Source organism: Scyliorhinus canicula, chromosome 22 (genome assembly GCF_902713615.1).
Source record: "Scyliorhinus canicula chromosome 22, sScyCan1.1, whole genome shotgun sequence".
In the NCBI taxonomy this organism is placed as follows: domain Eukaryota; kingdom Metazoa; phylum Chordata; class Chondrichthyes; order Carcharhiniformes; family Scyliorhinidae; genus Scyliorhinus; species Scyliorhinus canicula.
The window spans coordinates 19,292,283-19,307,195 of record NC_052167.1 but is presented as its reverse complement, the minus strand read 5'-3'; the positions used below and the strand labels follow the sequence as shown (position 1 = coordinate 19,307,195).

Here is a 14,913-nt window from a genome sequence, read left to right as displayed (position 1 = left end):
TGTTGCCTCACGGCACCGAAGTCCCAGGTTCGATCACGGCCCTGGGTCACTGTCCGTGTGGAGTTTGCACCTTCTCCTCTTGTCTGCGTGGGTTATGCCCCCACAAGCCAAAGATGTGCAGGGTCGGTGGATTGGCCACGCTAAATTGCCCCTTAATTGGAAAAAATTATTAGGTAAAAAAGAAATAAGACAAAATAGACCAATATGCCAAGGGAACTCCTAAAACCAAAGGGGGTCGGAGGGCGGGGCTAATCAACAGGATGGAACAGGGAAAGAACTATACATATGTAAATACACAATAACCACCTTTTTTTTTTAAATTTAGAGTACCCAATTTTTTTTTTTCCAATTAAGGGGCAATTTAGCGTAGCCAATCCACCTAAACTGCACATCTTTGGGTTGTGGGGGCGAAACCCACGCAGACACGGGGAGAATGTGCAAACTCCACACGGACAGTGACCCAGGGCCGGGATTCGAACCCGGGTCCTCAGCGCCGTAGGCATCAATGCTAACCACTGCGCCACCGACAATAACCACCTTTTGTAAACTATGTAGAAAACAAGGGCAGCACGGTGGCCTAATGGTTAGCACAACCGCCTCACGGCGCCGAGGTCCCAGGTTCGATCCCGGCTCTGGGTCACTGTCCGTGTGGAGTTTGCACATTCTCCCCGTGTCTGCGTGGGTTTCACCCCCACAACCCAAAAATGTGCAGAGTAGGTGGATTGGCCACGCTAAATTGCCCCTTAATTGGAAAAAATAATTGGGTAATCTAAATTTTAAAAAAAAACTATGTAGAAAACTGCAAAACTCCAATAAAAATATTTCCAAATAAAAAATAAAAGGAAAGGGGGTTTGGGTCTTGGGGGTTATTTCTCATGTTTGACTTTTGTAAGTTGTATTTGGTCTGCACAGATTTGATTACTTTGTATTGTTTAAAATGTTTAAAGGGCTGGTTTAGCACAGGGCTAAAGAGCTGGCTTTCAAAGCAGACCAAAGCAGGCCAGCAGCACGGTTCAATTCCCGTACCAGCCTCCCCGAACAGGCGCCGGAATGTGGGGACTAGGGGCTTTTCACGGTAACTTCATTTGAAGCCCACTTGTGACAATAAGCACTTTTCATTTCAAATGAAAAACTCCAATAAAAATGTTTCCAAAAAATAAAAAGGTCCTGGAACGCCTCCCTAACAGCACCGTGGGTGTACCTACAACACAGGGACTGCAGCAGTTCAAGGTGGCAGCTCCCCACCATTTTCTCAGGGGCAATTAGGGATGGGTAATAAATGCTGGCCCAACGTTCTTAATATTTTACAGGACCCTTCCCCCTCCGCCATCTGCAAACCTGCCTTTAGTGGAACGTAAAGCTTTCCCCTATGAATTTGCCAATAATCCCAAACTTGGAGGAGTGGCAAACAACAAGGCTGATACTAATTGAGTGCAACAGGACACATAGATATATTGGCAGAATGGGCAGACAAGTGGCAGATGGAATTGAATGTAAAGGAAGTGAGAGTTGATACACTTTGACAGAAGGGATAGGGAGAGACAATGGAGAGTTAATAGCACGGTTCTAAAGTGTGTACAGGGGCAGAGGGAGATGGGGATTCATGTCTTTGAAGGTGGCAGGACATATTGAGAGAGCAATTAGCAAAGCAAATGGGACCTTGGGCTTAATATATAGAGCCGTTGAGTATGAAAGCAGGTAAAGATATGCTAAACCTTCATAAAGTTTTGTTTGGTCACAATTGGAGTTGGAGTCTTGCACCCAGTTCTGTTTACTTTAGGAAGAATGTGAGGGTCCTTGAGAGGGTGCAATGGCGATTTACCAGAATGGTTCCAGGAACGGGGGATTTAGCTACAAGGAAAGGATGGAGAAAGCTGCCCTTTTTCTCCACTGGGCAAAGGCGATTGAGGGGAGATTTGACAGAGGTGGACAACATTATGACAAGTTTAGATAAGTAGACAAGGAAAATCTGCCTGCCTGCGATTGCTCTGCCCTGAGAGCCGTCTACAGGGCAGCTGCTCTATATGGGAATGGCACTATTTGGCGCCGCCCTTTTGGTGCCGACCTTTCGGCGCCGACGTTTTGGCACTGGCCTTTTTTGGCGCTGGCCTTTTTGGCGCCGCCAACATTTCCGACGTACTTGATTATCTGTTTAAAGGGCTTTAAGTTGCCCCTGAGGCCCTGAAAGGCTACATAAATGCATATCTACCTTCCTGCTTTTTTTATCTTTTGAAACGTGAGCTAAAAGGTTGCCCCGCAATCCAAGTGTGGGTGTGGAGGTGAATGTGCCTTTAAGGCTGTCAGTCTATTTACTGACTCTCGCCATCGGCAGGAGGTTAGAAAGTCAAACGGCTTCCAGGAGCAGAGTTAAACATTGCATCGCACAGTGAAGAAATGATTCGCAGCAGGCGCTATTATTTTTTTAAAGAAAGTTTTAATTAATGGAGGATCCCCTTTGGGGTCAGAGTTGCGAACGTTTAATGCGAAGGTAGCTCATGAAACTTTCAAAATGGAAAGCGGAACCGTTTAACCCTTCAGGGGTCACCATGCCCCGTGTAAAATCCCAGATGTCTCTGCAGATCTATTCCTGCTCTCTTCAGCATCCCGATATAAATTGATTCACCATCGGCCGCGCCCCCAGCTGCCTTGGCACCAATCTTTGGGACCCCCCCGCCCCGAACCTCTCTGCTTATCTCGCTTCCTTTAAGATTCGTCTGATCACCTTTCCAGCTGCCCGCCTTCAATATCACCTGGTGTCACTGGGCGTGACACGCGTATGCCGCCGTGCTAATTGTAATTTCGGTGTTGATAATTTCGGCGTTGAAGTTAAATAACTAGATTCTATAGACTATTCAGGCTTCTAAGGACTACGGAGGGCGGGGGGGTGGGGGTGCCCGTGAGAGAGAGGGGGGCACCTGTGCGAGAGAAGGGGGGGGGCTGCCTCTTGTGGGACACAACCTCGGAAAGCCCGTGTATACTAACGGAGGTTTATTACATGCTTTAATTTTGATTTTGGCGCCAAACCGTGGTGGGCCAAGAAAATGAGCGCCATAACAACTGGCGCCAAAAAAACGGCGCCAAAAGATCGGGCCCAAAAAGGCGGCGCCAAAAAGCTCCCGACCCGCTCTATATACCTCCCCTCAAGGGAGTGGAGCCAGGGGCGGAGCCCACAAGGGCACCAACATGATACAATCGGTGTAGTACAGTACAATGGTCCATAGGTAGAGCCCGCATGGGCAACAGCATAGTACAATGTAATATAGTGGTGAATGGTTACCATAATACGCTCACCACACTGCTCCCATTAGCTGATGGACTAGGGGACACATATTTAAGTTTTGGGGCAAGAAATGTAGGGGGAGGATGTGAGGAAGAACGTTCTTACAAAGCGGGTGGTGATGCCCTGGAACTAGTCTGATGGAAGAAGAGACGAACAATAATTTCAAATGGAGAATGGATGGGCTCTTGGAGGGAATTAAACCAGCAGGGATACAGGATGGTGCAGGGGAATGGGACTGACTGGATTGCTCTATAGCATGCCGGCATAGACTTGACGGGTCAAATGGCCTCCTTCTGTGACGTAAGTATCCCTGTGAAAAGGTTTAATAAAGTAGACTAAGATGTTCCCACTTGCAGGTGAGATCAGAACCTCAAAGTGAACAATCAAGTGAGGTCAGCACAGTAGCACAGTGGTTAGCACAATTGCTCCACAGTTCCAGGGTCCCAGGTTCAATTCCGGCTTGGGTCACTGTCTGTGCGGAGTCTGCACGTTCTCCCCGTGTGTGCGTGGGTTTCCTCCGGGTGCTCCGGTTTCCTCCCGCAGTCCAAAGATGTGCAGGTTAGGTGGATTGGTCATGATAAATTGCCCTTAGTGTCCAAAATTGCCCTTAGTGTTGGGTGGGGTTACTGGGTTATGGGGGTGGAGGTGTTGACCTTGGGTAGGGTGCTCTTTCCAGGAGCCGGTGCAGACTCGATGGGCCAAATGGTCTCCTTCTGCACTGGAAATTCTATGATAATCTATGATAATCTAAGAGCTGTAAATATCCAGTAGTTACTGATAAATCCACCAGGAAATTTAAGAGAATCCTTTTTACCTCGAGAGTGGCTGATTGTCGAACTTGTTGCCACATGGAATAGTTAGAGTACAGATGCATTTAAGGGGTAGCATCTCCAATTACAGTCCATGGAGGAGATCGAGGACCTCACTTACCTTGGGAGACATATCAGCAATGACAGCGGTGTTAAGATGGACATCAAGGCCTGGCTGAATTAAGATGGAGGTGCATTTAGCAGACTTCAACCATCTGGAAGTCCCAGCAATACAGTCACGACCAAAGTCAGACTCTAATCTGTCCTATTGTATGGATCTGAACACTGGAGAGGAGCGGTACAGACACTGGCAAGGTCAACGCCTTTCATAATAGTTGCCTAGGTAAGATCTGGAACATTTAGTGGCCAAATCAAATGTACAATGAGGACCGTTAGAAGATGTAATATAGGTATAGTACCAGTGTAGTAAAGGGTTAACATCTGAAACTATGTGTAAATCAAACACTAGATGGCGACACTAATTCACTGTATATAAGACAGCATCTCTAGGAATTCTGGGAGAAGCTGAAGAGAACTTGAAGAGATCAGAGTGAGAGTTGAATAGAGAAATATAGCACAAGGTTAAGTCATAGTGTAGTTTAATAGTTATTTGGAATATTGATTGCTGTACTACAGATTCAGTATCATTAGTTTAGTATCTGTAACTCAGCAGAGTGTGAATTTCATTTAGTTTAATAGTGTAAAATAAATTTGTTTTGATTCAAACTTCTTATTTTTATATTCTTTGTCAACACTACATATCTGACTATCTTGGAGGAAAAGGCAAGGAGTATAACATGTTACCAGTAGTGGTATTATAACCGAAGAATACCTCCTTAAGATCAAGAAGCGCTGTATACGATGGCTCGGACCTGTGTTAAGGATGCCCCAAGAGCGAATACCAAAAGTTGCTTGAAGGTGCACACCAGCCGTTAAATGGAAACAGGCAGGCCAAAAGCAACATGCCGTTGGACTGTGGCGACTGAACTGGAGGAGATGGGGCTTACATGGGGCAAGGCACAAAGCACAACACAAGACTTGGGCCCGATGGAGGAATATTGTTGAGCCTTATGTCCCACCTGGGAATAGGAGGATAACTAACTAGTGGACTAACTGACTAATCAACTAACTAACTAATGAATGAATGAATGAACTAACTAACCAACTAACAAACGTGAGGGGAAAGGAAATAGAAAGATGTGTTGATGGGGTTAGAAGGTGATGGGCAATTAGAGAGAAGCTTAAACATCAGTATGAGCCTGTTGGTCTATTTCTGTGCTGTAAATGGTTTAGCTCACTCGGCTAAATCGCTGGCTTTTAAAGCAGGCCAGCAGCACGGTTCGATTCTCGTACCAGCCTCCCGAGACAGGTGCCAGAATGTGGCGACTAGGGGCTTTTCACAGTAACTTAATTGAAGCCTACTCGTGACAATAAGCGATTTTCATTTCATTTCATTTCAAATGCATCGTAATATTTTATATATATATAACACAGAAGGCTGCAAGCTCAAGTAACTCTGGCTGAGTTTGAAAATGGTTCTCCTCAAACTGTACTTTAGCCTCAAAGGGGCAATTGTCTTTTCAGATCAACACCACTGTGACATGTGTTTGAATATGAGGGCTCCCTGCTTTCAAGCAACATTCACCTGTGTTTAGCATGGAACCTGACATGATTTCAAGATTAAGATCTGCACTTGGACAAGTTCAGATTTAACCTACATTGACAGGTGAGTCCACCTCTCTTAGTATCAGTATTAACGACATCGCACAGTAATCCTTGGAATGATATGGAAAAGTGCTCAGCACAGGAAATTTTGACTTAACACCGAATCTAACTGCTGGTTCCTGGTTCCGTTCATTCGCAAACATTACTGGCAGTCCTTTAAAGGTCGCAGTGGAGCTCCTAGTACTGTACTTACAGAGGAAACCAGTGATCTATCTGGAGTAATGGAAGAGACATAGATGGACCATAATGGCCGATCTCATTCTATTCAGAACACGGTGACAGGACTCTGGAAGGGATCCCGAGAGTGAAAAGTGACAGAAATCAATAGCTTGAGGATCAGAATAAAGAGATGCTGGGAATTTAAACCTATAATTCCTTCAGCACCTGTCTCAAACACTTGACTGATTACAGGAAGGAACTTGTTGCTTGACGGGCAATTCATTGCCAGCCTCCAGCACTCAACTTCCCTCACTTCAATCATTGCAGCATTTTTGCAACTCCCTATTTCGTAAATACTATTCCACCGACTGCACTTCTGAAACTTCCCCGAGCTTCTTCTTCGAAACTTGAAGTATAAGCTCCTTTATAACTTATCATGTAGGTATGGGAACACAAGTTTGACAGCAACTAGATTACTGTATTCAGTTCCGGCCACTCTTAACAGAAAAGATGTGGTCACACTCGAGACGGTGCAGGGGAGATTTTCCAGGAAGTCGCCAGGGATGGAGGATGTGAACCATGAGGAGAGATTGGTGAGGGTGGGGTTGCGTCCTTTGGAACTCAGAGGGTGGAGGGAAGATTTAATTGAGGTGAACACCATTGTAAAGGGGTTGAGATGGAATGGATAGGAAAGACCAATTTCCCTTTGCAGAGAGGTCAATAACCACCAGGCCCAGATTTGAAGTAGAATGATTAGGGAAGAGTTGAAGAGAATCTTTTCCACCCAGTAGGTGGTGGGGATCTAACTGCTTGAAAGGGTGCTAGAAGCAGAAGCCCTCATGGGAGGGTGCGCACGGCGTACTGCCAAATACAACAAACAGCCGCAAAATGGGATGAGGGCAGATAGCATCGTTTCTTGATAGCACGGAACACAATGGGCTGAATGGCATCCTTCACTGCAGTAAAATTCTATGACCTATCCGACTCTCTCTGTCCTTCTAATGTTGAGATCGAGATCCATCGTTCAATCACCCACTCAAATTTCTTCTTTGCTTTGGGAAGAAATGCTTCCAGGTCCCCAGAGAGTATTAGGGCCTCACAAGCCCACTATTAGCTCCATCTCCTCCTGTGTGTAATTGCCGCTGAGATGGTTGCGGGGAGCCACCTTCCTGGACTGGGAAGAAGGTGCTCCCACAGAGCTATTAAGCTGCGATTTTTTGGATTTTCACCAAGCAACCATGAAGGAATGCTGACATGTATCCAAGTCGGGAATGTGGGTGACTTCTAGTTAGTGGTTTCCATGCCAATCACAATTAGCAGTTACCTCTTTTCTTATATTTCTCAATTAAGTTGAATTATTATCCCTGCACCACTAACTATGGCCTGGATGCTCATTGGCGACTGATATCTTCACATTTAGCGAGATGGGAAAGACCTGAGGGAAGTTGTCCTCGTAAGAGACGGAAAGACTAACTGATGTGTTGTCCTGTCTGCCGTGATAGCAAGATTGTGTTGTAATTCACCAACTGACCACTGGGAGTCTCATTAGTATATAAGTGAATGTTAGAGTTCGGAGACCTCAGACTGACTAGGAAGCTGGAAGAGAGAGGTTGCTTGTGCATGTTCATACTGTTATTCATCTGTTGTTTTGTATTTGGTGACCCACAGGTCATGTCAATAAATCATTTATAGCTGCGTTCTTGTAATATAAATCAGCCCACCCGACAAGAACATGACACTGTCGAGGCAAGTTGAAAAATTCGCCCTACAGTCACCATGGCTACATTCGACTTTCACAATCTCCCCCTGAAACACATGTGAACATGTACACCTTTTAGAAAGGGTTTGGTAGGTAAGTCACCCACCCTGAGTAGACTTTGATACAATAGAGAAAACTTCTTTGAATTAAGTACCTTTAGATATTGGGATTTCCATATTGGGTATGGGTTGCTATAGAAATATATGTGATTCAAAGTTGCTAGTGTGTCAAAGAGATCAGCGACGTGGAAAGATCCACACTGAGATACACCAAGAAAGACAAGGGCAGAGTGCAGGGGAACACCACACCCGGCATTTCCCCTCCAAGCCACACATCATCCCAACTTGGAAAATGTTCCTTCACTGTCGCTGGGTCAAAATACTGGAATTCCTTCCTCATCAACTGTAGGTGTACCTGCGCCTCGGGGACTACAGCGGTTCAAGAAGGCAGCTCCCCACCACCTTCTCAAGCGCAATTGTGGATGGGCAATAAATGCTGGCCCAGCCAGCCTACAAACCCGCCAGCGGGGCAACGTAGAATTCCACCCCGTGGTTTCATCTGTAGATGCACTGTGTTGGAACACAGAATAGAATCAGAATTCTGGCTCCTCATGAGAAAACCTTGAAATTAATTATATTTAGGTCAGTGCTTTGTTAATATTTCTTCAGACATTTCACTTCCCAGTGCCGGTTAGATCTTAATCAGGTCAAAAATAGGCAAAGCTCGGCAATTCTGTGCCCGCAGTCAGATCTTCAGAAAGCTTTAGAAGAGCACGGTCTGAAAATTGACTATCTTGGCCTGCTCCTTCAAGAGCTGCTACGTTATTAGGGTCGGATAAAAGTGATACAATGAATCTAGAATAACTTAATTGACTTGCCTGGATCATTCTTTTATAATGGTTGCATTTGTGAGCTGAGGGCACACTTCAATAACAACAACAGCGGCAATCAAATAAACAGACAACCAGGATAACCTCCCAGCAACAATATTGACAGCTTAACGACCTCAATTGGTACATCAGTTAGGTGGAGCTAATGCGTCTGGAAAATATCGCTTTAGGGAATTGGCGGAGACTGTCTAAAACTGCCCGTCAGAATCTATTCAGTCTCACGCAACTAATCCAATGTTACTTCTTATGCATCAAAATTCACCAAACCCCTGTCTCCAATTCTCTCCTCCCACCTAAAGGTTTCATTCTTGTGCCTCTGCTCAACCCAATAGCACCTTATAAGTGTTGTTTAGTTCACCCTCAATTTGTTTGAGGGAGTGGCCAATTCATTCAATTCAAATACAAACATGCGGTGTGATTTGTTCACGTAATGGATCCCGGCAGCTTTTGAATCTACCAGACCATTACAGAAATTCCCAAAGGCACTACCTTGGACTATGATGAATGTAGGAATTACAGAGAGATATGTTTTTGGTGCAGTAAGGGTTAAACACCTGGGTTAGTGTGTGCTGCAGTAGTTTAAAACAATCCTGGTTTGCAAGACAGCTAGGTCTTTTGAAGCCAGAGGTGCAATTAAAGCATCGTAAAAGTTTGGACAGATGGACTATTATTTTTATTAAGAGGGTCCCCTGCGGAGCAGTTAATTAGAGACATTGTGTTCCGTTAGAAAGATGATGAATTTAATGGGAGGAGCCAGGGGTTGAAGCAGTCAGGTGTTGAAGTTTAGAGTTAGTTTTTTTGGCTAAAAGTGAGCTGAGAAGATTTGAGAAGAAATACAGCCATAGATTCTGCATTATTCTGGCAGGATGTCTGTAGCTAGTTTTCTTTAAGCTGTCTCAAAAGATCTCTCTTTCTCAAAGTGGATATCCAAGACATCTCTTTACAGCAAGTATTCCTGAGCCTGCTCGCTGTATCTAAAAGTGGATTGGCACCCTTGAGATAGTTGTGTTGTTTGAGTGGAAGTAAAGATAGCAGTTAAGGGTTATTTTGTCACTGCACCAATTGGCATTGTTTAAGTGGTGATTGTAAGCTTTTTGTGTGATATTAAAGATATTTTAATCCTGTGTTTTGTTATGGGCCAGGGTTGAGAGAACCCCAAAGTGTATCATGGAGTTCACCTGACCCACGACTTTTAATAGATTGTGGTATGGGGAGCACACAGGCCACTCTACAGGTGTTGTGCAGCAGAAATGGAAAAGTAATTTTTGAAGCAAAACAATGTTTATTCTATGAACTCAAGTTAACCATTTTAAAACATACCGTGCACATCTTGGCAACCATCAATTCAAATACACCCCCCCAAAGAATACAACACTAAGTAATCCTTAATAAATTCCCGAACAACATCCAGAAGACAAAAGACCCTTTTAAACACAGAAATCAGGTTTAAATTCTCTAATGAGAGCAGTTATCCCTTTGAAATCACCCAAATGAACACTCTTTTCAGCTTGTAGAGAGATCCATGCACATCTGCTGGCTTTCACTGCAGCTCTTCCCTCTGAAAACAAAACTAAAACCTCACTCTCTAGCAGCCTGCTGAAAAACGAAAGTAAAGCAGACCGACAGCCCAGCTCCACCCACACTCTGACATCACTGCAGTAATAAACACTCATTTCTTAAAGGTAAAATTAAAATAAATTTTGGGGTTTCTGTCCAGTATCCTGGGGTCTGATGTGGGATTGTAATGGGAGTGACTTGGCTCGTAGAAATTGAGGAGGTTCTGTCCTGGAGCCTCGTGTGACTAGAAACTTTGGAAAGGATAAGCTGAGACAGACAACTTTGTTAGTTGGTGAGGATAGAACTTTAAGCAACTGTGTCGAAAAACTTAGCTACAGGCATAGTCTAAATAATAGTCGATGGAGGGAACGTGTGATAAACCTCAAGGTCCAATTGGTATACTGATAGATTTCCTCATGGAACTCATACAATAAGAGTTTCCCCGCTAGTGAGCAGAGGTCTGCCTGGCTGGGGCTCATTGCTTAGCCCTTTTAGCACACTCAGGGGCTGGTTTAGCACACTGGGCTAAATCACTGACTTTTAAAGCAGACCAAGGCAGGCCAGCAGCACGGTTCAATTCCCGTACCAGCCTCCCCGAACAGGCGCCGGAATGTGGCGACTAGGGGCGTTTCACAGTAACTTCATTGAAGCCCACTCGTGACAATAAGCGATTTTCATTTAATTTCATTCATAAATACCGGCCCGAACCTGGACCGGGACTCTGGCTGGACTTTTGTTGTATGTTGGGGTTGCGGCCTTAATCTTTAAGTTTATAATAAACTCAAGTGAACCTTCTTTCTGGGGTCTCCTGGATTATTATAGAATGTAACGAGAAAACTTCAGTATCGGTTATTGCCAAGATGTTACAAGTTTCAACTGGAAAGTTGCACTAATATTACTGTTCTCAGACATGTAAGGGGTGTAATGTTATCTACAAGAGTAGCCAGACACACAAACATCACAAGCACCTAGATTAAAAAGGGTAAACAAATTTTAAGAATGTAACAGGGGATTATGTAGTCAAGGTTGGTTGATGGACAGCATTTTGATGCAACAATTCATTTAAGCAGCCAGCCAGAAGGAGCGGAGCTTTGAGAATTAGGGAAAATGGTGAGTGAGAGTGTCAAGTTGAAGGTTTAATTTGATTCTGTACTGGGTGGCACGGTGGCACAGTGGTTTAGCACTGCTGCCTCACAGCACCAGGGACCCTCCTTCAATCCTGGCCTGAGGTGACTGTCTGTGCATTGTGTCTGCGTGAGTTTCTTCCTGGTGCACCGGCTTCCTCCCACAGTCCAAAGTTGTGCAGGTTAGGTGGATTGGCCATGAGGAAAATTGCCCGTTAGTGTCCAAAGATGTGTAGGGTGGGGGTGTGGGTCTAGGTAGTGTGCTCTTTTGGATAGTCGGTGCAGACTAGATGGCCTGAATGTCCTTCTTCTACACTGTTGGGATTCTATGATCTCCGATGATCTATATTCTCCATTGTGGTGAATTACTGAGTTGGTTGTGAAGTTCCTCTCCATCCTGTCTTGGAATTATATTGGCCGTTCCTTCACTGGCACTGGGTTGAAATCCTGGCAATCCTTCCCGAACAGCACTGTGGGTGTGCCTACACCATATGGACTGCAGCGGTTCAAGAAGGCAACTCACCACCACCTTCTCAAGGGCAATTAGGGTTGGGCAATAAACGTTGGCCTAGCCAAGCACACCCACACCCTGTGACTGAATGAAAAGAAAAATAAAATTGGAAGCTCCCTGACTACCATTCACTAATCAAATGCGCTTGATTAGGGAAACGAATCAAAAGTCTGTCATGATGTCCACAGTGCATTATAAAAATGATTGATATCACACATGCTGTGGTTCACACTAATACAGCAACATACAGGTACTTAATCACACTTCAGAGATTGTTCAATCATCGTGAATTGTTCTGAATGCAGAATTCGGTTCTTGCCGGCAGCAGAGTGTGTCAAAATGGCCAATGACTGGATTGGAGAAGCCTTTGCCCGAGCTAGGCACAGAGAACATGTGGAGCAACCAAGCAGCTTCAGCAGACGCAAACGTTCTTACCTGGGACAATCTCAAACTGGTGTTTGCCAGAGTCCTCGGGGTAGGCAGCGAACTCGTTCACTTGGCTGCCTTGCAGGTGGATAGAACCCTGTGGACAAAGAAAGGCTGAGTATATTTTGGGGATAAAAGAAACATTGAGATTTTTAACTAAGAAAGAAAATCAGCAACAAATTGTGCATTTCTATCGCACCTTTAATGCAAAACAATATACGGAGGAATTTCACAGGAGCATTGGAAATAGCATACAGGATTTGCAGTGCAGAGGAGGCCATTCGGCCCATCGAGTCTGCACTGGCTCTTGGAAACTGCCCCCTACTCAAGCCCACATCGCCACCCTGTCCCCATAACCCAGTAACCCCACCCAACACTAAGGGCAATTTTGGACACTAAGGGCAATTTAGCATGGCCAATCCACCTAACCTGCACATCTTTGGACTGTGGGAGGAAACCGGAGCACCCGGAAGAAACCCATGCACACGGAGAGAACGTGCAGACTCCGCATAGACAGTGACCCAAGCCGGGAATCGAACCTGGGACCCTGGAGCTGTGAAGCAATTGTGCTAACCACTATGCTACGGTGCTGCCCAAATGTATATGGACACCAAGTTCTCGCCATAAAATTGTGCCATTTAGAGAACACTACAAACTACATCTCAGACGGCAAATCACCTATCCATCATACCTTTTGCGTGCTGTAACTGCATCCATTCCATATGCATACTGCCACTTTCCCCTTAATTCCATAGGCCTCTTGCAAGGGGTTGTAAATTAGGAGTGAGGATCCATTACTAGAGCAGGATTAGCTGTCTCTGAATCAAGGGGCAAGGCTGGGCTCAACAAAAACCCTTCACAAGTGACAATGTGCTCAGCAACGCTAATCTTAAACAGGATTTGTCTATTCTAATCCTCTCACTGGCTATATCAAGTGAGTTGAACACCGTTCCAATCTGGGGTTTTACACGCTCAACAAAGAAAAGTGGACAAGCCAATCTGATTCAAATGCTCAATGTAGTCCTTTTCATTTCAGTAATATTATGGGGGAATCCACGGACAGGAGAAAAACTCAGAAACAGAACACACTGCATTATGAAGCACAATGATCACCAGGAAATGGGAAATGGTTAGAAACTTTGTAACTACCATTCTGAGGCTGCAACTCGAGAATAGGACTAGTGGGGTAACGGCATCACGAAACACTAAGAAAACCACCAGTTTGAATGGATCCAGTGTCGCTCATTACAAGGCTATGGACCAAATGTTGGAAAATGGGATTAAAATAGACAGGTGCTTTTTTTCATTATTTGTACGTGGGTGTCGCAGGCTGTGCCAGCATTTATTGCCCATCCCTAATTGCCCTTCAGGGGGCAGTAAGAGCCATATTGCTGTGGGTCTGGCGTCACATGTAGGCCAGACCAGGTAAGGATGGCAGATTGCCTTCCTTAAAGGGGCCAGATGTTTTTTTACGACAATCAACAATGGTTACATAGTCATCTGTAAACTTTTTTAGTTCTGCGGCGGTATGTGGCGCAGTGGTTAGCACTGGGACTACACCGCTGAGGACCTGGGTTCGAATCCCGGCCCTGGGTCACTGTCCGTGTGGAGTTTGCACATTCTCCCCGTGTCTGTGTGGATTTCGCCCCCACAACCCAAAGATGCAGATTATGTGGGTTGGCCACGCTAAGTTGCCCCTTAATTGGAAAACAAAATAATTGGGTACTCTAAAATTTTATTAAAATAAACCAAATTTTTAATTTCAGATTTTTATTGAATTCAAATTTCACCACCTGGCGGGATTTGAACTTTTACCTCAGGGCATTACTCTGGGCTTCTGGCCCAGTGACAATGCCACTACGCCACCGCCTCCCACCTAATGGCTTGCATGGGTGCGATGGGCCGAAGGGCCTCTTTCTGTGCTTTAAAACTCTATGATTCTAGGCCAATGACTGAGCTATGCGGCATATTGGAATCGATGATGAATAGCTGTGTCAAAGAGGTAGGTTTTAAGGTGTCTTATAGGAGGGAAGAGAGTGAGAGAGGTGGAGCAGGTTAATTAGGAAGTTCAGAGTTTAGGGCTTCGAAGGCAAAGGCAGAGCAATTAAAATTGGAGACTTGGAGGCCAGAATTCGATGAGAGCAGGTATCTCAAAAGGATTCAGCAGTGGGAGGAGATTATGTAAATAGATGGGAAGGCGGTGACATAGTGATATTGTCACTGGTAAACCAAATCCTACCATTGCAGATGGTGAAATTTGAATTCATTAAAACTCTGGGATTAAAAGTCTAATGATGACCATGAAACCATTGTCGATTTTCACTAATGCCCTTTAGGGCTGCACAGTGGCACAGTAGTTAGCACTGCTGCCTCACGGCGTCGAGGTCGCAGGTTCTATCCCGGCTCTGGGCCACTGCCGTGTGGAGTTTGCACATTCTCCCCGTGTCTGCGCGGGTTTCGTCCCCACAACCCAAAGATGTGCAGGGCAGGTGGCTTGGCCACGCTAAATTGCCCCTTAATTAGAAAAAATGAATTGGGTACTCTAAATTTATTTAAAAAAAACTAATGCCCTTTAGGGGAAGGAAATCTTCCACCCTTACCCTGGTCTGGCCTGCATGTGATTCCAGAGCCACAGCAAAGTGTGGTTGACTCGTAATTGCCCCTCAAGGGCAAT

General features: G+C 45.1%; 1 protein-coding gene across 1 annotated transcript in view; it reads right to left on the bottom strand.

Moving 5' to 3' along the window:
* Positions 1-14,913, bottom strand: part of LOC119956135 (rho GTPase-activating protein 22-like) — a 325,941-nt gene that overhangs the window by 246,244 nt on the left and 64,784 nt on the right. Inside the window, exon 3 of the mRNA XM_038783034.1 lies at positions 12,249-12,336. Coding sequence (XP_038638962.1) covers positions 12,249-12,336 — 88 coding nt within the window. The remainder of the gene's footprint in view (positions 1-12,248; positions 12,337-14,913) is intronic.